Source organism: Globicephala melas, chromosome 10 (genome assembly GCF_963455315.2).
Source record: "Globicephala melas chromosome 10, mGloMel1.2, whole genome shotgun sequence".
Lineage (NCBI taxonomy): Eukaryota > Metazoa > Chordata > Mammalia > Artiodactyla > Delphinidae > Globicephala > Globicephala melas.
The window spans coordinates 7,184,192-7,205,628 of record NC_083323.1 but is presented as its reverse complement, the minus strand read 5'-3'; the positions used below and the strand labels follow the sequence as shown (position 1 = coordinate 7,205,628).

Below are 21,437 nucleotides of genomic sequence, written 5' to 3'. Positions count from 1 at the left end.
TCATTTAATTAAGCAAACAACAAAAAGTATCAACACCACTTTAAAAAATATGGAGACTTCCCTGGTGGCACAGTGGTTAAGAATCCGCCTGCCAGTGCAGGAGACATGGGTTCAATCCCTGGCCCAGGAAGATCCCACATGCCACGGGGCAACTAGGCCCATGTGCCACAGCTACTGAGCCTGTGCTTTAGAGCCCACGTGCCACAACTACTGAAGCCTGTGTGCCTAGAGCCCGTGCTCTGCAAAAAGAGAAGCTACCGCAATGAGAAGCCCAGGCTCCGCAACGAAGAGTAGGCCGGGGGCTTCCCTGGTGGCGCAGTGGTTGAGAATCTGCCTGCCAATGCAGGGGACACGGGTTCGAGCCCTGGTCTGGGAGGATCCCACATGCCGTGGAGCAACAGGCCCCGTGAGCCACAATTACTGAGCCGGCACGTCTGGAGCCTGTGCTCTGCAACAAGAGAGGCCGCAATAGTGAGAGGCCTGCGCACTGCGATCAGGAGCGGCCCCCACTTGCTGCAACTAGAGAAAGCCCTCGCACAGAAACGAAGAGCCAACACAGCCATAAATAAATAAATAAATAAGGCAAAATTCCTTTAAACAAAAAAAAGAGTAGCCCCCGCTTGCCGCAATTAGAGAAAGCTCACACGCAGCAACAAAGACCCAACGCAGCCAAAAATAAATAAATAAATAAACTTAAAAAAAAAAAAAAAGAGTAGCAGTGTTGGAGAACAGGCCCATTTTATTTTGGGTTTGAACTTCCGACGCTGGGACTACACTGCTTCCACCTTCTGTGTTAGCCCTGGTAGCAGAAGTGGGCTCCTCTTTCTATAGAGATGTCAGTGTAAAGGAAGGAAAGAAGTTCCAGCTATTATGGTGTGGAGATGAGTCCTTTTGTAGTTGAGTATTACCTGTGGTTGAAAAAGATTATTACAACAAAAAGACAAACAACCCAATTTAAAAATGGGCACAAAACTTGAATATACATTTCTCTAAAGATGTACAAATGGCCAAAAGCACATGAAGAGATGCTCAATATTTTTAGGTATTAGAGAAATACAAATCAAAACCACAATGAGGTATCATACCCACCCACTAGGAGTGCTGTAATTTAAAAAAAAAAGAAAAAGGGACAATAAGAAGTGTTGGCAAGGATGTAGAAATTGGAACTCTCATACATTGTTGGTGGGAATGTGAAATGGATCAGCTGCTGTGGAAAACAGTTTGGCAGTTCCTCAAAGAGTTAAACGTAGACTTACATGAGCCAGCAGTTCCCCTCCTAGGTGTTTACCCAATTAAATAAATAACAGCTACTCAGATCTTGATTCTGCCACTTACAAACTGTATGATATTGGAAGAGTTGCTGAAGCTCTTGATATGTTTTCTCATCTGTAAAATGGAGATAATAATAGTACCTACTTTGGGCTTCCCTTGTGGCACAGTGGTTAAGAATCTGCCTGCCAATGCAGGGGACACAGGTTCGAGCCCTGGTCCGGGAAGATGCCACATGCCGTGGAGCAACTAAGCCCGTGCGCCACAACTACTGAGCCTGCACTCTAGAACCCGCGAGCCACAACTGCTGAAGCCCGCATGCCACAACTGCTGACGCCCGCGCACCTAGAGCCCATGCTGCGCAACAAGAGAAGCCACCGCAGTGAGAAGCCTGTGCACTGCAACAAAGAGTAGCCCTGGCTTGCTGCAACTAGAGAAAGCCCGTGCGCAGCAACGAAGACCCAGTGCAGCCAAAAATAAATAAATGAATAAATAAATTTATTAAAAATAAAAAATAAAATAATAGTACCTACTTTGTCAAACTGTTATGAGGATTAAATATTTTTACTTTTTAAATTGAGGTATAATTCACATAACAAAATTAACTATTTTAAAGTATACAGTTTTAAGGTATTTAGTCATTCACGTCATGCAATAATCACCACCCCTATCTCATTCTAAAACTTTTTCAGTGGATATACAAAATGTTTATATATACAGTAGAATATTAGTCATAAAAAGGAATGAAGTAGTGATACATGCTACAAGGTGCATGAACCTTGAAAACATTACATTAAGTGAAAGAAGCCAGGCAAAAGGTCACATGCTGTATGATTACATTTATATGAAGTATAGAATAGATAATCCATAGAGAATGCAGGTTGGTGGTTACCAGGTGCTGCAGGGGAGGGAGCAACTGCTTAATTGGTATGGGGTCTGCTTTTGGGATGATAAAAATGTTTGGGAACTAGATAGAAGTGGTGGTTGCACAACATTGTGAATGTACTAAATTGAACACTGAATTGTTCACTTTAAATGATTAATTTTGGGGCTTCCCTGGTGGCGCAGTGGTTGAAAGTCCGCCTGACGATGCAGGGGACGCGGGTTCGTGCCCCGGTCTGGGAAGATCCCACATGCCGCGGAGCGGCTAGGCTCGTGAGCCATGGCCACTGAGCCAGCGTGTCCAGAGCCTGTGCTCTGCAACGGGAGAGGCCACAACAGTGAGAAGCCCACGTACCACAAAAAAAAAAAAAAAAAGATTGTTATGTGAATTTCACCTCAATTAAAAAGTTTAGTATTTCTTCATAGAGAAGAATTTTTAAGAATCTATTGTACGTCGCATTTCTCATATTTCTGGAGTTTGGAACCAAACAGAAGCTTCTCATGTCCTAATTTGTACACAGACAGTTCTTGCAATTGACAAGTCAGAATATCTTGCATCTAAAAAAAGAATTAATAAAAACAATTCTTAACTTTAAAGCAGTGGTTTGCAAACTTTAACCTACATCAGAATCACCTGCAGGGCTGTTGACACAGATTGCAGGGCCTTACCCTGCAATCAGAATTTCTGATTCTATAGGTCTAGAGGAGGGACCAAGAATTTGCATTTCCAACAGAGCTCCCAGGTGACGCTGATGTTGTTTGGAGATCACTCTTTGAGGAGCACTGCTTTAACCTTTTTTGGACCATGGACCTCTTTGAAGATGTGATGAAGGCTATGTACCCTCTCCCCAAAAAGATACAGTTCTACATGTAATATGAAAGGGTTCATGAAATGCTAACGCCTAGAGAACCCAGAAGCAACTGTAGTATTATGTAGTGAATAAGTGAAACATTCACCGATGAACGTAATGTATTTGATAAGGAGCAATGAAAAAACATTTTCTAAAATTCTATTTTAGTTTGTGTGTGTGTGTGTGGGTGGGGAGGGGTGGTTAATAGTAGAACCTAAAGAAGCCCTCACTGGGACTTCCCTGGCAGTCCAGTGGTTAAGACTTCCACTGCAGGGGCACAGGTTTGATCCCTGGTCAGGGAACTAGATCCTGCATGCTACAACTAAGATCTCGCATGCCGCAACTAAAGATCCTGCCCAGCGTAGCCAAATAAATAAATAAATATGAAAAATAAATATATAAACAAATAAATAAAAAGAAATGATTGCTTGCCATGAAGATAACTGTCAATGACTAGACATACCATAAGTTCTGCATTTAAGGAGAGAATTGCTATGGAGGAAGGCCAGGTAGAGTCTCAAGCAGGATATGGAGGGGGGTCACCATTGTTGGTTTATTCCTCAGTTTTGCAGAATCAGAAACTTAATTTTGTCAGTACCCCCAGAATTATAGGCCACCAGGACTGACCACTTACGAGACACTGATTTACTAGATATGGCTTTAGTTTATATTTCCTGGAATACTGATGTGTTTAATTGTGTAATTAGGCAAATTTTATTTCAAAAGTTGCTTTTAGTAGGTATAGATTTATTTTCCATTATTTATTAATGTCACATATACTAACATTCACTTAAACCTTTTATATATGTAATTATTTTATGTATGTAAATTTTGTTTCTTGGTATCAAGCTACTTGAGGAAAAGAGACTTCCCTGGTGGTCCAGTGGTTAAGACTTTGCCTTCCAATGCAGGGGGTGTGGGTTTGATCCCTGATCAGAGAGCTAAGATCTCACATGCTTCGGGGCCAAAAAACCAAAACATAAACAGAAGTAATATTGTAAAAAATTCAATAAAGACTTTAAAAATGGTCCACATTAAAAAAAAAAAAGCTACTTGAGGAATGATCAAATGGCCTGTTCAAACTCAGCCAATTAAGTAAGTGACATCATTGGGACTCAAATCCACGTTTTCCGATTCTAGTGCTGGGCTTTTATTGATTTTTATTTCCCTATAGCAGAGTTTCCTTCCAGAGTATATACATGTTTTTTTTTTTTTTTTTTTCGGTACACGGGCCTCTCACTGTTGTGGCCTCTCCCGTTGCAGAGCACAGACTGAGGACGTGCAGGCTCAGCGGCCATGGCTCATGGGCCCAGCCGCTCCGCGGCATGTGGGATCTTCCCGGACCGGGGCACGAACCCGCGTCCCCTGCATCGGCAGGCGGACTCTCAACCACTGCACCACCAGGGAAGCCCTACATGTTTTGAATTCTCTGATTTCTTATTGTAGGGACTGCTTATATGTCTGTTGTATACTTAACCACACTTTGCTTTGTGTTATACATAATATAAATGACCATCACCCTCACTGGATTATGAGTTTCCTGAAGGTAGGGGTCACGCCTTACTCTAATGCCATGTACAAATTCAGCAAATATATATTGAGTGCTCTACTATGTGTCAGGCACCTGTGGAGCTTAAGTTTAGTGGTACGTAGTTAAATACTAATTGAAATTTTATGTTTGTTTTTTCAGTGTATCCGGAGTGTATACACCAGTAAGATCATAAGCAGTGATCGAGATCTCTTGGCAGTGGTGTTCTATGGTACCAAGAAGGACAAAAATTCAGTGAATTTCAAAAATATTTACGTCTTGCAGGAATTGGATAATCCAGGTCAGTAGTATTCTAAGATCAGCTTTTCCCTTACATGAGGAGGTCACTAACATGCACAAAGGGGGATGTGAACAAGGAAGCAGATAACATCTTGACTGGGAGTATGCTTTCCTGCACAAGGGGGTTCTTACTGGGGTGTAGACTTTTGTTATGTGGGTTAAACAGCTCTGGGTGAGAAAGAGCTTCTGTTAGTCTTGTAAAACACTGACACTGTTCCGACTTTTCTGCCCATTTGATTCCCTGTCTCTGATCAGGTGCTAAACGAGTGCTAGAGCTTGACCGCTTTAAGGGGCAGGAGGGGAAGAAACATTTCCAAGACCTAATTGGCCATGGATCTGACTACTCCCTAAGTGAAGTACTGTGGGTCTGCGCCAACCTCTTTAGCGATGTCCAGTTCAAGATGAGCCATAAGAGGATCATGCTTTTCACCAATGAAGATGACCCCCACGGCAATGACAGTGCCAAAGCCAGCAGGGCCAGGACCAAAGCTGGGGATCTCCGTGACACAGGTCGGCATTCCCCTGTTCTTTTATTTTATTTCTTTGGCCGCATTGTGCGGCTTGTGGGATCTTAGTTCCCCGACCAGGGATCGGACCCGTGCTGCCTGCAATGGAATCGAGGAGTCTTAACCACTGGACCTCCAGGGAAGTCGCCCCCTGTTCTTTTAACTTGGCACTTAATTTTTTTTTGCTTTTTTATAGCTGATGTCAAATAGTTGCTTTTCACCCTTCAAAGTAAAATGACACAATATAGTGAAGCTGGGGGAGACCCCTATGTAATATTCCCAGTGAAAATGACCAGGCCATTAGTTGTCTGAAGGGCTCTACCAGAGGGAGCTTTTCTTGACTTTAACGCCACCACAAATGGTGGTTATTTGAATAAGTTGTCTGAAGTCATTAGAGCAGCTGATCCCCTTAACCACTTTCTCTAAGTCCTGAAAATGTTTATAATCAATCTAGTTCTTTGGGAGCTTTTAACAGCATAATTAAACTTAACTGAAAAAAATTCTCCCTTGCTGGAAATTGTTTCCCCTCACTTTTGTCTATCCTCGCTCCAGGTATCTTCCTTGACTTGTTGCACCTAAGGAAACGTGGGGGCTTTGACATATCCTTGTTCTACAGAGATATTATCAGCATAGCAGAGGATGAGGACATAGGGGTTCACTTTGAGGAGTCGAGCAAGCTCAAAGACCTGTTGAGGAAGGTTCGCGCCAAGGAGACCAGGAAGCGCGTGCTCTACAGGTAAGCACTAAGCCCGGGTCAGCTGCCCACAAGGCCCCTAACTGATCATAAGCAGTGCATGGCTTTGACCTCCCTGGCTCCTTAACTCTGGGCTGTACCACTGCCTCACTGTTCCTCTAAAAAAAAACTTGCTTTATTTCAGGATAGCACAAGCTATTTGCTTCTCTTTCTCTAGAAAGAGCTGGTATGCTGTTTCTCCAAAATAAAACAGCTCTCCACTCCTTTGGGGTAAACAGTTGCGGCTAACGGTATCCTCAGTTGCACTCACTAGGACATTGTCTGTTTTCTTCTCCTCTGTAAATTGGGGATAACGATAGTACCTGGTATAGAGCAAAAACTCAATAAATTTTAGTTATTATCATTGTTGTTAAAATTGTGTTATTCTAATTTCTTATAAACTTGAGACCAATAAGAACCAGGTGGTTGGATTATCTTCCTTTAGAGACCTTTGACATTAGAATCCTAAGGCCGCCTCAGTGTTTCTTCCTAAAGAGCATCAGACTTTCATTTTAGACTAGTTTCCTCAGTATAGAGGAATAAGACCCTTGGTAGTTTTTGAGCTGTTTTCAAGAGATTACTGACAATTCTACTAGAAAACCCATGAAATTAAATATTTTAAGGAAACCATGAAGCAGCTCATTGCTACAGTTATAGTTTTGTCATTGTTCTCCTTTTCCTCCCAGGAACTATTTCTCTTTCCTCAAACAATTACCCTGTCACCTTTTCTCCTTCCTGAAATGGTAGAATATTGTTACTACTATAATTTGGAAATCTACACATATTGGTGGGAGTGGCGGGGGGATAAAATGGTGGTTAAAAGTAGGTTCTAGAGTCAGATTGGCTCAGATTCTAGTCCTCTGCTGTGTGACCTGGGGTAAATCATGTAACTTCTCTGAGCCTCAGTAAAATGGGAGCAAAAGTGGTCCCTCTTTATAGGGCTGCTGTGATGATTAAATGGAATAACATAGTAATTATAAACGTTAGCTATTCTTAATATTTTGTGAAAGAGTCATTATAGGATACTTGGTAGTAATAATAATAAATTGGAGCTGTTTGAGAATTAATTGCCTAAGGCTTAGAAAATTATTACACTTATTCTTGCTATAATAAAATAATAGAATTATTTTATTGCATAATTATTATGTGCCAGGCACTGTCCTAAGTTCTTTTTTTTTTTTGTGAATTTTAGAATTTTATTTATTTTTTATACTGCAGGTTCTTATTAGTTATCCATTTTATACATATTAGTGTATCTATGTCAATCCCAATCTCCCAATTCATCACACCACCACTCCCACCCCTGCCACTTTACCCCCCTTGGTGTCCATACGTTTGTTCTCTACATCTGTGTCTCTATTTCTTTCTTTCTTTTTTTTAATAAAGTTATTTATTTATTTTTGGCTGCGTTGGGTCTTTCTTGCTGCGTGCGGGGTGTTGCGGTGTGCGGGCTTCTCATTGAGGTGGCTTCTCGTTGCAGAGCACGGGCTCTAGGGTGGGCAGGCTTCAGTAGTTGCAGCACGTGGGCCCAGTAGTTGTGGCTCGCGGGCTCTAGAGCGCAGGCCCAGTAGCTGTGGCGCGCGGGCTTAGTTGTTCCGCGGCATGTGGGATCTTCCCGGACCAGGGCTTGAATCCGTGTCCCCTGCACCGGCAGGCAGATTCTTAACCACTGTGCCACCTGTGTCTCTATTTATGCCCTGCAAACCAGTTCATCCGTATGTCCTAAGTTCTTTGTTAACATAATTACCTCATTTAATCTATAAAAACAGTGGTTTGAGTTGGGTTGAAACCTACCCATTAGTAACATTTATTAACCTTAAATCATTTCAGATGACGTTTAACATAAGCAGCTTGTTTTGTGCTGTGGGCTTTCACATTTTCCTTTCCTTGGTATGACACAAACCACATGATGTTATACTATAATTCTGTCTTAACTTAGAGTTATGACATTTTCAAGGTCGAAAGGTACCTTAGTTTATAGATGTGAACATTTAATATGGGGTGGGGGGACTAACCGATTGGCTCTTTTGGTTCAGAAATAGAACCAAGGTCACTTGAAGCCTGAGGCCAGAGTAGACCACATTGACCAGTGCTTTTTCCCAGGATACTAAAATTTAGAGGGCACAACAATTTTAAAAAATTACTTTTGCAGATTGTGCAGTTTTTAAATCGGTTACATTTATTGTCAGCTCTCCTTCAGCAGCCTTTAAACAACTGTGTTTAACACCTAGTAAGCCGGAATGATTTAAAGTAGGAAGCCATCAAATGGGTGGTGTTATTACTAATGCCCATCTGTTACTAACACTCATCTCTGGGGCACATCATACATTACCAAATTGTACCATACCTACCAGGTGCTTGCTCCAGGAACCTAAAATTTCTAGTCAGGGCTCTGTTCTTTCTACTGTGTGAACCAATATACCTTTGTATAGCCAATGTTCTTTCTACTGTGTGAACCAATATACCTTTGAACTAGCTATAACTTGTTTAAACATGTTCTCTTCTTTAAAGTAAATACTGCTAAACATTCTACAACAGTGAAGACTGGGTTATTAATTTAAGACTTTTCTTCTTTTGGGGTAAAGGTTTTAAAGCTATAAATTTCCCTCTGAGCACTGATTTAGCTGCATCCTATACCTTTTGATATGTTGTGTTTTCACTTTCATTCAGTTCAAAATCATTTTAAATTTCCCTTGTGATTTCTCCTTTGACCTCCTGGGTTATTTAGAATTGTATTGTTTACTTTCCAAATATTTGAGGTTTTCCCAGATTTCTCTCTGTTGTGGATTTCTAACTTAGTTCCATTCGGGGTAAAGAACATATTTTGTATGATAGCAATCCTTTTTATTTTTTTCTTTTTGGCTGCACTGCACAGCATGTGAGATCTTAGTTCCCTGACCAGGGATTGACCTGTGTCCCCTGCAGTGGACGCGCAGAGTCCTAACCACTGGACCACCAGGGAATTTCCAATTTCAATTTTTTTAGATGCATTTAGACTTGTCTTGTGTCTCAGTATATGGTCTATCCTAGAGAATGTTCTGTGTGTGCTTGAAGAGAATGTGTAGCACAGGTTAGTTTTCTGTTCTGCCTTTTTTCCCCACAGTATTGTATTGTAAATATTTTTGCATGTTGTCTTTATTATAGAACACATTTTCAAGAGGTCCTATTTGTGCTTAAGATGTTGATATAAATACGCTGGAGCAAAATGTTATAAAGGAAAAGTACCTGAGCTTTGAATCAAACATACGTGAATTTGAATACCAGTTTTCATTAGTTGTATGTCTTTGGGCAAGTTAGATAGCATCCCTGAGCCTCAGTGTTTTCATCTGTAAAAATGACAACAATAAGGTTATTGGGTAGCAAGTAACAGAAACTGACTCTTGACTAATTTCAGCATATTAAAACAAAATCCTGAACAGGGTGGGTAGTATAGGAACCAGGGTGGCACCAGGAATCTAGAAAATAAAAATTATTGACAGTGTCTTTGGGGTACCACTGTCAGCAAGCATCCCCTCCAACTGTGTCCTTTCTTGGTCACTGTTTAAGACCCACATTCTCAGGAGAATAAGTCTGATGGCTTGAGCCTGGGCCAGATGTGCCTATCTCTTGGTCAGGGTAAAGCATAGCACCTGGATGAACATTTTCCTAAAACTGCAGTGGGGCAAGGGTGGTTCCCTAAGAAAAATTGGGGTTTCATTGTTAAAATAAGAGGGAAGGTATAGTAGACAAGCAGAAGCAGCAGATAATATAGTACTTATAGAATTATAATGATGATTAAATGAGAGAATAACTGTAAAGTGATTTAATAAATTGCTAGGCTCTATTTAAAAAAATCATTATTTTTATTATGGTACATTCTTTATCATGATTTTAAGGAGTTAACAATACATTTTGAGACTAATATTGTGCAATATAGACGCTGAGATGTATTACAGCAAACTCCATTGTATTATTAAAAAGCTTTATATTTGTATTCGAAAAGCTTAGGTTATTGGAGAGAATAAAACAAATCAGGGCTTGGGTGCCATGAATGAATTTTAGATAGGAAAATATACTCTTTCTGTCCAAATTAAAAAATTTTTCTCTCCTTCAGGTTGAAGCTTAAGCTCAACAAAGATGTAGCGCTCACTGTTGGCATTTACAATATGGTCCAGAAGGCTCTCAAACCTTCTCCAGTGAGGCTTTATCGGGAAACAAATGAACCAGTGAAAACCAAGACCCGGACATTTAATGTAAATACAGGCAGTTTGCTTTTGCCTAGCGACACCAAGAGGTCCCAGGTAGGTCTCTGCCTTCTTACTGAATTTTGTCCTGTTGAAGAGTTAACAGGGAGGGGGAGACATGATCAGCCTAACTAGTTAAATAACTTTCATGTGTGCATCTTTCTAGCCAAGCTAGAAAGTTGTTGTCATTACCCTTTGGAATATGGCATCTAGATCAGTAATACCTTGGGAGCTAGAAAGTTAGAGCCAGTATTTGGAAGAGGTGTCAGTGAAAACTTCAGCCCTCGATCAGCCAGCACATGCTACTCTGAGTCTTAACAGTCTAATTCCAGTACAGTGGCAGAAATTGTTTTATAGTTAACTAGGGAGATGAGCTAGGGAAAGAAAGTGTGTTAGGTGTGAAGTGCCCTCGTTTTAGGGAGATTTTTTTTTTTTTGCCAAAGTAACCAGTTTTTCCTGTGCCTTGAAATGATACACTCATGCCTTTTTTTTTTTTTTTTTTTTTTTGCGGTACGCGGGCCTCTCACCATTGTGGCCTCTCCCGCTGCGGAGCACAGGCTCCGGACGCGCAGGCTCAGCGGCCATGGCTTACGGGTCCCGTGGCATGTGGTGTCCTCCCGGACCCGGGCACGAACCCGTGTCCCCTGCATTGGCAGGCGGACTCTCAACCACTGCGCCACCAGGGAAGCCCCCCTCATGCCTTTCTTAATCTGAAAGACATAATAAGGATGCAGAACATTCTCTCTCCTCATCCTCTCACCTTTGTTCGATCTATAGAAGGATTTTTTTTTAATTGAAGTACAGTTGATTTACAAAGTTCTGTTAATTTCTGCTGTACAGCAAAGTGATTCTGTTATACATATATATATACATTTTAAATATTCTTTTCCATATGGTTTATCTCAGGATATTGAATGTAGTTCCCTATAGAAGGATTTGATATCTGAAATTAAAATCAAGTGAGTCATCCTTCCTTTTTAGTTATGCAAAACGTGGGAGAGCGATTTTGCCTAAGTTCAGGACCTAGAAGGATCAACTAAGTGACTAAAATTAAATATTATTTTGATTCAACCCTCGAGATGTCTTTTGGAGCACAAATTTCAGGCCAGAGTGTCTTGCCCTACTTTTCAGGAGGAGAAGACGACAAGAAATTTCTCCTTCCATTTTGGAAGTAGCTAGTTTTCCATGTTGGTTTATTCATAGGCAGTAGCTCTTCCGGTTACTAAGTTTCTTTCTTGATTAACTGTGCCTACAAAAAGTCTTAAGGGCTCTGTTTTTGTTTATAAAACCCAAATTTGACCTTTACTAAGTTCTGTTACTAATCACATATTTAGGATCAAAATGCAAATGTTAAAGTTTGGAAGTAGTATGTGTGTATGTGTGTGTGCGTGTGAGCCTCCTACACTGAGACCTAGCACAATACCTGACGTAGGTCCTCTCAATAAGTAGGTAAGGTGTGAGCATCCTTTGTGTGTCAGGGATGATGCTGAGGGTTTAGTACACATTAAATGAGGGAAGGAACAAATGCCTGAAGAGCATGGCCTTTAGCACCAGACAGATGTGGTACAGTTCAAAGCCCAATTCGGTTGTATACTCTGGAGCAAGTTACTAACTGTAGAGCCTCAGTTCACTCATCTGTAAAACAGAGTTTTTAACATTTACTGCCTAGGATTGTTACAGATGATAAACTGGGTGGCAAAAGTAAAGTGCCTGGCTGGCACTCAATACATGTCAATTGCTGTTGATAGGAGGAAGATGCCTCTGATGAGCCCTCTTCCTGCTCCTTAGAAGAAAGCTGATTTTAACTTGCTAGTGTCATATGGCAACCATTTCGCATCTCTGTGTATCCTCGCTATGTGGCCCTCGTTGTTCCCCTTCTATAGACCTATGGGAGTCGTCAGATTGTATTAGAGAAAGAGGAAACAGAAGAGCTTAAACGGTTTGATGAACCAGGTTTGATTCTCATCGGTTTCAAGCCCTTGATAATGCTGAAGAAGCACCATTACCTGAGGCCCTCCCTGTTCGTGTACCCCGAGGAGTCCCTGATAAATGGTAAGGGGCATAAACCAAGGATAAACGAATAAGCCACGCAGAAGGCAATTTACCGAGCAGCATTCCTAAATGGCTGCTGCTGGAAACTATACAGGATGTGTTACTGGGTGTTTTGAAAGTGTTTCACGCTCAAATAAATTTTGGAAACGTGGGACTAAACAAAGTTAAAGAGATTTCTTTAGGAACTATAATATACTGATAGCATTGTGAATATCCAGGAGGGGATATGGAATTAGCATATTTAAAACTTAGTTGCTATGAAATTCTTTCTTTGAGGCATCAGATAAAGAGTTCGGGAAAAACGAAAAAACAAACCTGGCTTCTTCCCTAGTGTTGCGATTAAGGATGATACGAACTTGGCCATTGGGTTTATTTGTGCTGTCCAGACCTATATTCCTCTGTGCTATAGCTAATGAACCTCCCAGATCTGACCTGACTGGTTTTCATTAGCAACTAGGGCTTATGTCATTAGCCTAATGATAGTAAAAGTGAACTGACAGTAATAATTCACACCCCTAAATGGAGTATTTGAGGTGCCCTTTCCTTTCTCTTCCTTTCTATGCCTCTGCTACCCTCACTTTACCCTCACCTCTGGGTCCATCACCCCTGAGCTATCAAAGTATCATAAATGCTTTTAAGAAAATGTGAGAGAAACTGTAGGTTTATAACGTGGGCTAAGAAAGGAGGAGACATCTTTAGGATATAGATCCCTGGGATGTTTGTTTTCCAGGGAGCTCAACCCTATTCAGTGCTCTACTCACCAAGTGTCTGGAGAAGGAGGTCATGGCAGTGTGCAGATACACACCCCGCCAGAATGTCCCCCCTTGTTTTGTGGCCTTGATGCCACAGGAAGAGGAGCTGGATGACCAGAAAATTCAGGTGACTCCCCCAGGTATGTGAAAGAGATAATTTCAGTGCTTCTGAACCTTGCTTAGCCTTGGAGTCATTCCTGGGATACCAACTCAGACCTGCTGAACCAGAGTCTCCAGGAGTGGGGCCTGGGAAATGTGTGTTTATAAGATTGCACAGGTGAATTTGATGAACAGCCAGGTAAGTCTGTCAAATATGGTTGTGCAGTGCACAGCATGTACAACTGTACAAGGCAGCTCTGCAGCCAGGGTTGAAAATTGACTTCATAGGGACTGTTTGCAGGTTACTGGCATAAGTTCATGCGGTGTCACTGCTGACACATTCTTTACTAAAAACCATTGTTTGGTACCCTTGTAATATTTGATGGTTGGTTTATCTCTTGTGTACACCAAAGCAGTGAGGTATCATGGAATGACTGTGGGTTTTTTTTTTTTTTTTTTTTTTGTGGTATGTGGGCCTCTCACTGTTGTGGCCTCTCCCGTTGTGGAGCACAGGCTCCGGACGCACAGGCTTGACGGCCGTGGCTCACGGGCCTAGCCCCTCCGCGGCATGTGGGATCTTCCTGGACCGGGACACGAACCCGTGTCCCCTGCATCGGCAGGCGGACTCTCAACCACTGCGCCACCAGGGAAGCCCCTTTTTTTTTAAAATATTTATTTATTTATTTGGTTGCACCGAGTCTTAGTTGCAGCAGGTGGGCTCCTTTGTTGTGGCTCTAGGGCTTTTTAGTTGCGGCTCCAGGGCTCCTTAGTTGCGGCTTCAGGGCGCCTTAGTTGCGCCTCACCTGCTCCTTAGTTGCAGCATGCGAACTCTTAGTTGCAGCACGCATGTGGGATCTAGTTCCCTGACCAGAGATGGAACCCAGACCCCCTGCATTGGGAGTGTGGAGTCCTATCCACTGTGATGCCAGAGAAGTCCCATGACCGTGGGTTTTGAAGTCACACTTGACTTTGTCTTACACTTATGTGTCTGAAAGCTCACTTTCTTTTGTTTTAGACCCTTCTCTGCCACCTGTTAGTTGGCCAACTTGGGCAAATAATTTTTTTAATTTTTATTTATTTATTTTTTTGTGGCCTCTCCCGTTGTGGAGCACAGGCTCCAGATGCGCAGGCTCAGCGGCCATGGCTCACGGGCCCAGCCGCTCCGTAGCATGTGGGATCTTCCCGGACCGGGGCACGAACCCGTGTCCCCTGCATCGGCAGGTGGACTCTCAACCACTGCACCACCAGGGAAGCCCTTGGGCAAATAATTTAACCTTTCTGTTTATGTTCCTTATCTGCAAAGATGAGAATTCTGGAACACCTTTCTCTCAAGGTCAGTTCACATTTGAAATAAGTTAATAAACAGATAAGTGCCTAGCACAAAGCAGCCAACAGATGACTACTAGTCATCCTTCTTTTTAAAAAATATTTATTTATTTATGGCTGTGTTGGGTCTTTGTTGCTGCGCATGGGCTTTCTCTAGTTGTGGTGAGCGGGGGCTACTCTTCGTTGCAGTACATGGGCTTCTCACTGCGGTGGCTTCTCTTGTTGCAGAGCACGGACTCTAGGCACGCGGGCTTCAGTAGTTGTGGCGCGCGGGCTCTAGAGCGCAGGCTCAGTAGTTGTGGCGCATGGGCTTAGTTGCTCTGTGGCATGTGGGATCTTCCCGGACCAGGGCTCGAACCCATGTTCCCTGCATTGGTGGGCTGATTCTTAACCACTGCGCCACCAGGGAGTCCCATCCTTCCTCTTTAGCCATGCTAATAAAAATTATAAAGTAAGTCTTTGAATGCGTTATATTTCCAACCCTGGTCATGTGAATGCTCAGGAACACCTTTTATGTCAGTTCTGACGCTTTGTCTCTCAGCTCTGTGCTGATGAAGCAGAGGCTCTCCAAGCCCCATTTCTCCTTTGCCAGCGGGCTCTCGGTGATGCTCTGTCAATAGTGGGTGCTAGAGGGAGACATTAGGGCCGTGGAGAGCTAAGAGACTTCCTCTTGCTCAGTGCTGTTGGCATTGCCAGCAAGGGCTCTTCACCTGGCAGCAGCAGTGGGTTCCAGTCTCTAGATTTTTCAGTCTTTCTAGAGCCCGTCAGCAACTGGACAGGGTCAGCCTGGTAACCGTTACCTCTTCCCTTCTAGCACATGGTGGGGACTGGGGAGCAAAGGGGAGAGGTTGAAGCTCGGAGGAGGGGCCGACAGAGTTGGATGTAGCCCTCCAGGGAGGGGCACTGTCCACCTGGTTCTGGGTGTATGGAAAAAGCTGGTGGCTGGAAGCTGGCTGGGGCGACACTGGCAGGAACAGGAAGTACCTGAGAAGGAAGGAAGAAGTCTCCTTTCAGGTCCCCCTCTGGAGACTCCAAAGGGAGTCTGCTAGGCAGATGCTAACGGGAATCAGCTGGTAAAGGAGAAATGGGATTTGCAGGGTCCTAGCTCCAGCAGCACAGCACGCAGAAGGGTGAATTGGAGCTGAGAAAAAAACTACAGCTCAGGAGACTTCCCTGGTGGCACAGTGGTTAAGAATCTGCCTGCCGATGCAGGGGACACCGGTTCGAGCCCTGGTCCGGGAACTAAGATCCCACTTGCTGCGGAGCAACTAAGCCTGTGTGCCGCAACTACTGAGCCCATGCGCCACAATGAGAGAGAAGCCCACCGTGCTGCAACAAAGATCCTGCTTGCCTCAACTAAGACCCAATGCAGCCAAAAATAAAATAGATTAATTTTTTTAAAAAAGGAATTAAAACGATAGCTCAGTGACTGAAACCTTTCGTTGAGTCAAATCTCCGAAAACGTATTTTTCTTTCTTCTTCAGGCTTCCAGCTCATCTTCTTGCCCTATGCTGATGACAAACGGAAGGTGCCCTTTACTGAAAAAGTCATGGCAAACCCAGAGCAGATAGACAAGATGAAGGCTATCGTTCAGAAGCTCCGCTTCAAGTACAGGTGAGTGATGGGTCATTCACAGGCTTTCTTCTGGAACTGCCTCCTGAGTTGAAGGTCGTACTGGAGATTTGAGTTAAGCATAAACCAAGAGAATGTGATTGTATCCTTTTCCATTAACTGATAGATAATTAGTCTTTAGAAGCTATAGGGAGAGTGGAAGTTCTTTTATTGAAGGCTCTGGAATTGTGCTAAGGGTTCACAGCTGGTTGAGCTGCTGTGTTGTGCTTAGAAAGCCAGGTTGGTTAGTTGAACAAGCTCCGCAAAGCAGCAGTAAGGAGAAGATTCTTGGTTGGCCTTCTCCTTGATTGTTTGTTGTCACATGGTGAGTAAAAGCAAGTAAATCCAGTGTAAATTTTCATGGGGTTGAAAAAATGATTATATAATGCACATAGACCATCTCCCAGAACCCGCATAAGGTGACACCAAACGTAATTTTTTTCACATTTCGTCTTTTGTCTCTGGGCTACTTCCCTAACTCTTCCTACCTGTGGGCAAAGTGACCTTCTTTCTCCAAAGGAAACCTCCTGGTGTAGTCCTTTGTTGGGCAAATGGAAGCATTGTTAAGGTTCTACCATGTGCCATGCACTGTTCTAGATACAACTCCAACAGTATCTCATTTATTCTTCATGAGAACCCTGAAAGTTTTGGTGCCCATTTTACAGGTAAAGAAACTGAGGCTTAGAGGAGTGAGGCAGCTTGCCGAGACTCACCCACCTAGAAGGAACTGGAGCCAGGATTCAAGTGTAGGACTGTATGCCTCTAGATTCTTTCTGTTTTTACTTTCATGTTCTGTCGAGTATGGGAAGAAAGAATACTCAGGTTCGTTGTCTCCTCACCTCCCACCATCCGTCTGTTGTGTTTTCTCTGTACTTACCTCCTCTGGCCCTGCCTCCTCTGTTTCTGTCTCTGTCCACAGCTTCCAGTGACAGACAGGTGGGCAGGTATTGTTTTGCTTTAAAATTTGCTTCTGGATCCCTAGCATTGGACAATAAACTGAAAATTGGAAAGAGAGAAGGTGATTCAAGAGATAAGATTCCCAACTGTTTTACCTGGGGTGTATTTCTCAGCTGACCTTGGGCCTTCACTGTCTCAGCTGGGTTTTTAACTTTATTATTTTATTTTTTAAATGTTTAAATTTTTATTTTTTAACTTATTCATGTCACTGTTAATGTTTTAACAGAAGTGACGGCTTTGAGAACCCAGTGCTGCAGCAGCACTTTAGGAACATGGAGGCCTTGGCTTTGGATTTGATGGAGCCCGAACAAGCCGTGGATCTGACACGTAAGGAGGCCGTGACTGAGTTGAGAAGTTCTTTTCGTGGGAGGCTTTCGTGTCCATTTTACTCTGGACCAGTAATATGGATGCATTTCCTAGCACCCTCTAAGTACACAACCTTGTGGTCCAGATCATCTCTGCCTGAGAGGTTCCCTAGACCAGCTTAGATTGCCTGGGAACGGGTTTGGCCGATTCTGCAGTAAGAGGAGGAGGAAGTGCCAGGCTTCTGAGACCTGCCTCTGAAGTAGACCATCCATGACTACATGTTGGTAAAAGTTAAAAACAAAAATCTGCAACATTTATTGAGTGCTTACTGTGTGCCAGGCCTTGTTGTCCTGTGTGTTGACTCATTTATTCTGCGTGACTATGAGGTAGGTTCTGTCACTTTCCCTAGTTTGCAGGGAAGGGAGTGATTTGCACTAAGTAGTAAGCGGTGGCTGTCGGCGCAGAATCCAGTGAGTCTGGCCCAGAGCCCTTGCTCTGAACCACTATGCTTACCTTACTGCTGCTCCATCAGACGGCGTGCTCTGCCCTGAGAAAATGGACCTCGTTACCCAGCATGGAGGACATTTGCCTGGCCTCCCAGGCTGAGGTGTTCTGAGCTCTCTGCTGGTCCCTTTCTGGATTGTGGTTCTCTCATGTACTTCATAAGAGGATGCATGAAGTTTAGCAATGTAAGTAAATACCCACTGGAAAACAGATTGGATTTAATAAAGACTCTTGACAGAGGTTGAAAAGATCAGAACAGTTAGTTCGGCCTGCTTAGCTTCCCAGTTATTATTGATCTCTTTCATGCTAGCGCCAGCATTAAAAGCATGAGTTGTTGGACGTGTGTCATGGTGGTGACTGTCAGCTGGGCCTGGCAGAAGAAGAACCCTTGAGTGAGGCAGCCCATCTCTTCCTTTATGGCCTTTAGGCAGATCAGGAAGTCAATTGCCTAGTCTCTAGCAAGATGGCTAGAGACACAGACTTTGGAAACACTCGATGTAGGTAGATTTGAATCCCAGCTCTCTGGCACTTATTAAATTGCGTGGCCTTGGAACAATACTTAATCTCACTGAAGCCCAGTTTCCTTATTGGTAAAATGGGGATAATGATCTGTCCTTACAAGGTGTTAACAAAATATAGGCCCTGACACTCGGGAAGGTGCTCAGAACACAGCTGTTCTCCTTTATTCCACAGCCGTGTGCTCTACTTACTAGCGCCCCAGCCTCTTGCATTCTCTCTTCTGGCCCTATACTTTTTGGGAGAAAGTCTTGTTTTTCTCTTTCTACTTCTATTTTTCAAAAACAATTTTGGCTGCTGTAGTGTTTCTTGTAAGCTAAATGTCTCAGGTTCCTGTCTTTAGCCCTTTCTTCTCTCCTTTCTGTTGGTTATGTTATCCACTCCCATAGCCTTAAGTATGACCTCATGCCCACAACCCCCAAACCTGTATCTCCAGCCCTGTCCTTTCCTCTAAGCTCTGGCCAAAGCTTCCAGCTGCCCAGGTGACATCTATTGAAGGCCCTGGGTATCCTACTGCTCAAACATGTGACCCCTTTGACTCTTTGTTCTTTCACATCCCTCGCTCAGTTCTAATCAAATGTGTCTGCTTCTCTGTGACACAATAAGGCTTTCTTTTTTTTTTTTTCCCAGTATGCGGGCCTCTCACTGTTGTGGCCTCTCCCATTGTGGAGCACAGGCTCTGGATGTGCAGGCTCAGTGGCCATGGCTCACAGGCCCACCCGCTCTGCGGCATGTGGGATCTTCCCGGACCAGGGCACGAACCCGTGTCCCCTGCATCGGCAGGCGGACTCTCAACCACTGTGCCACCAGGGAAGCCATAAGGCTTTCTTTTAATAAATACCTTATCAAAGACTCAAAATTGTTTTCTTTCTTCTTTTGGCTTTGTCACACCATACTGTTTTGGTTTTTCTCCTATGCCTGTGGAGACCCTAAGACTTCTTTGCTGGACCTGCTTCCCTTTTTTCTCCTCTAACATGGAAGTGTGCTGGGTGATCCTGGGCGCCATCTTTCTCTGTCCTCTCACTTGTCCCTGCATGGCCTCATCAGGCTACATCAGTGGTTCTAAGTGTGGTCCCTGGACCAGCAGCACTGGTATCTCCTGGTAACTTGTCAGAAATGCACCTTTTGAGCCCTACCCCAAGCTGACTGAATTTGAAACTCAGGTTGAGGCCCAGCAACGTGTGTTTTATTTTATTGTATTTGGCCATGCCGTGTGGCATGTGAGATCTTAATTCCCCAACCAGGGGTCGAACCCGTGCCCTCTGTATTGGAAGCTCAGAGTCTTAACCACTGGACCGCCAGGGAAGTCCCCAGCAACATGTGTTTTAACAAGCCTTCCCGGTGATTCTGAGACATGCCACTGCCTCTAGCACATTGGTTCTCAACTTCAGCTATACAGCAGACTCATCTGGGGGACTTAAAAAAAAATCTGGCTCTTTAGGCCTCACCCCAGACCAATTAAATAAGAATCTCCTGGGCATCAGTACTCTTTAAAAGTCCCCAGGTTGAGAACCAAAGCTCTAGTAGAGATTCCTGTAACCTGGAACATGGGGCTTCTGACACGGTGGTAGCGCAGTTTGACGGTGACGTTCTGCCGTCTTGTAGGTACATACACCACAGGGCAGGAGCTCCCCTCTGTACTTGGCAAACGTGGTCACATGAGGAGATGAGATATTCATCTCATCATGCTTGTCCTTGATGTGACCCAGCTCTCAGCAAAAGCTCTACAAGCTATACAGCTGTAAGAAAGGAAATAAAAATATTATCTTTCCCCCAGAGCTTCCTTTGCCTATTGCATTTGCCTTGGGGAATGTTCCTGCCACCCCAACCACTCACCTCCTCCCCCACCCACCCCCACACCTCTTATTCCGTCCATAAGTCCTGCCAGTGCTGTCACTTCTCAAGTTACAGTCCCATTGCCACCCCCCAGCCGCCCCACTCACACACACTGCTTCAGCCTTCTGTCTCACCTTCCGTCAATTCATACTCTACACAGCTGGCAGGCAGGGTGATCTAAAACGTCCATCTGATCACGTCGCTCCCCTGCTTGTAGACCTTCAAAGGTTCCCCACTGCTTTTAGGATAAGGCCTAATTCCTGGGCAGGCATTCGAGGCTTCCATGACCTCGCCATGCTTGTCTTTCTAGCCTCCTTGCTGGTCCTGCCCATCTCACACCCTGCCTGCAAGCTGTGTGTCACTGGCTGTCTCTCACCCCTGTGCCTTCTGCTTAGACTAGTATCTGCCTGAGGAAGGACACTCAGCTTGCGAGACTGTGCTGCACAGAGTCCTTCGTGACCCCTCCTGTGTTCCAGCGTGCCCTGTACGGTCCCTTTCTTCATGGCACTGTGCAGCTCTATTGCATTGGTGTTTTTACCACCTCCTTATGGCGCGTGGACTGTAAGCCCTGAGGGTACAGACTCTTGTTTGAATCCACAGGGTCTAGCCCGGTTCTCAACTCTACCGCTTCCCAGCTGTTTGACTTCAGGAAAGTCATTTAACGTCTCTGATTTCCACCTCTGTAAAACGGGAAGACAGGTTTACCTACCCCAGAGATTGTTAGGAGGATTAAATAAAAATAATAAGTTTAAAGCATTTAGGAGAGTGCCTGGTTGTCAAAAGTGCTCATTAAGTACAATTGTTAAAAGCTACTTGGTAAATGTTAGACTTCGAGCAAATGTATTCATGGCCAGCTCAGCTGACTTGTGGACCCTCCCCCATCTCAGCAACTAAGTATTTTCTCCTCCGGTCCCAGTAGAGTTGAACTGGACAGGAAGCCAGGGCTTGTGACTTCACAGGCCACTCTTCTTGTGTTTTTATTTTCTAGTGCCCAAGGTTGAAGTAATGGACAGAAGACTGGGCTCCCTGGTGGATGAGTTTAAGGAACTTGTCTACCCACCAGATTACAATCCTGAGGAAAAAGTTCCCAAGCGAAAACAAGGTAAGGAGCTGGGTGTGGACGTTCAGTGGGTTTTGGGGGTTTTTTTGGTTTTGTTTTGCTTTGTTTGTTTTTCTTTTTGGCCAC

At 43.8% G+C, this 21,437-nt stretch overlaps 1 protein-coding gene across 7 annotated transcripts in view; it reads left to right on the top strand.

Moving 5' to 3' along the window:
• The window catches only part of XRCC6 (X-ray repair cross complementing 6), a 33,199-nt gene that overhangs the window by 3,948 nt on the left and 7,814 nt on the right, over positions 1-21,437 (top strand). For all 7 annotated transcript variants that reach the window (XR_009565384.2, XM_060305748.2, XM_060305749.2 and 4 more), the window contains 9 exons: positions 4,693-4,831; positions 5,086-5,340; positions 5,889-6,072; positions 10,163-10,349; positions 12,176-12,344; positions 13,075-13,236; positions 16,006-16,135; positions 17,316-17,416; positions 21,240-21,353. Coding sequence is in view for 6 of the 7 variants with exons in the window: in XM_060305748.2 (XP_060161731.1) it covers positions 4,693-4,831; positions 5,086-5,340; positions 5,889-6,072; positions 10,163-10,349; positions 12,176-12,344; positions 13,075-13,236; positions 16,006-16,135; positions 17,316-17,416; positions 21,240-21,353 (1,441 nt within the window). In the remaining variant the exon portion in view is untranslated. The remainder of the gene's footprint in view (positions 1-4,692; positions 4,832-5,085; positions 5,341-5,888; positions 6,073-10,162; positions 10,350-12,175; positions 12,345-13,074; positions 13,237-16,005; positions 16,136-17,315; positions 17,417-21,239; positions 21,354-21,437) is intronic.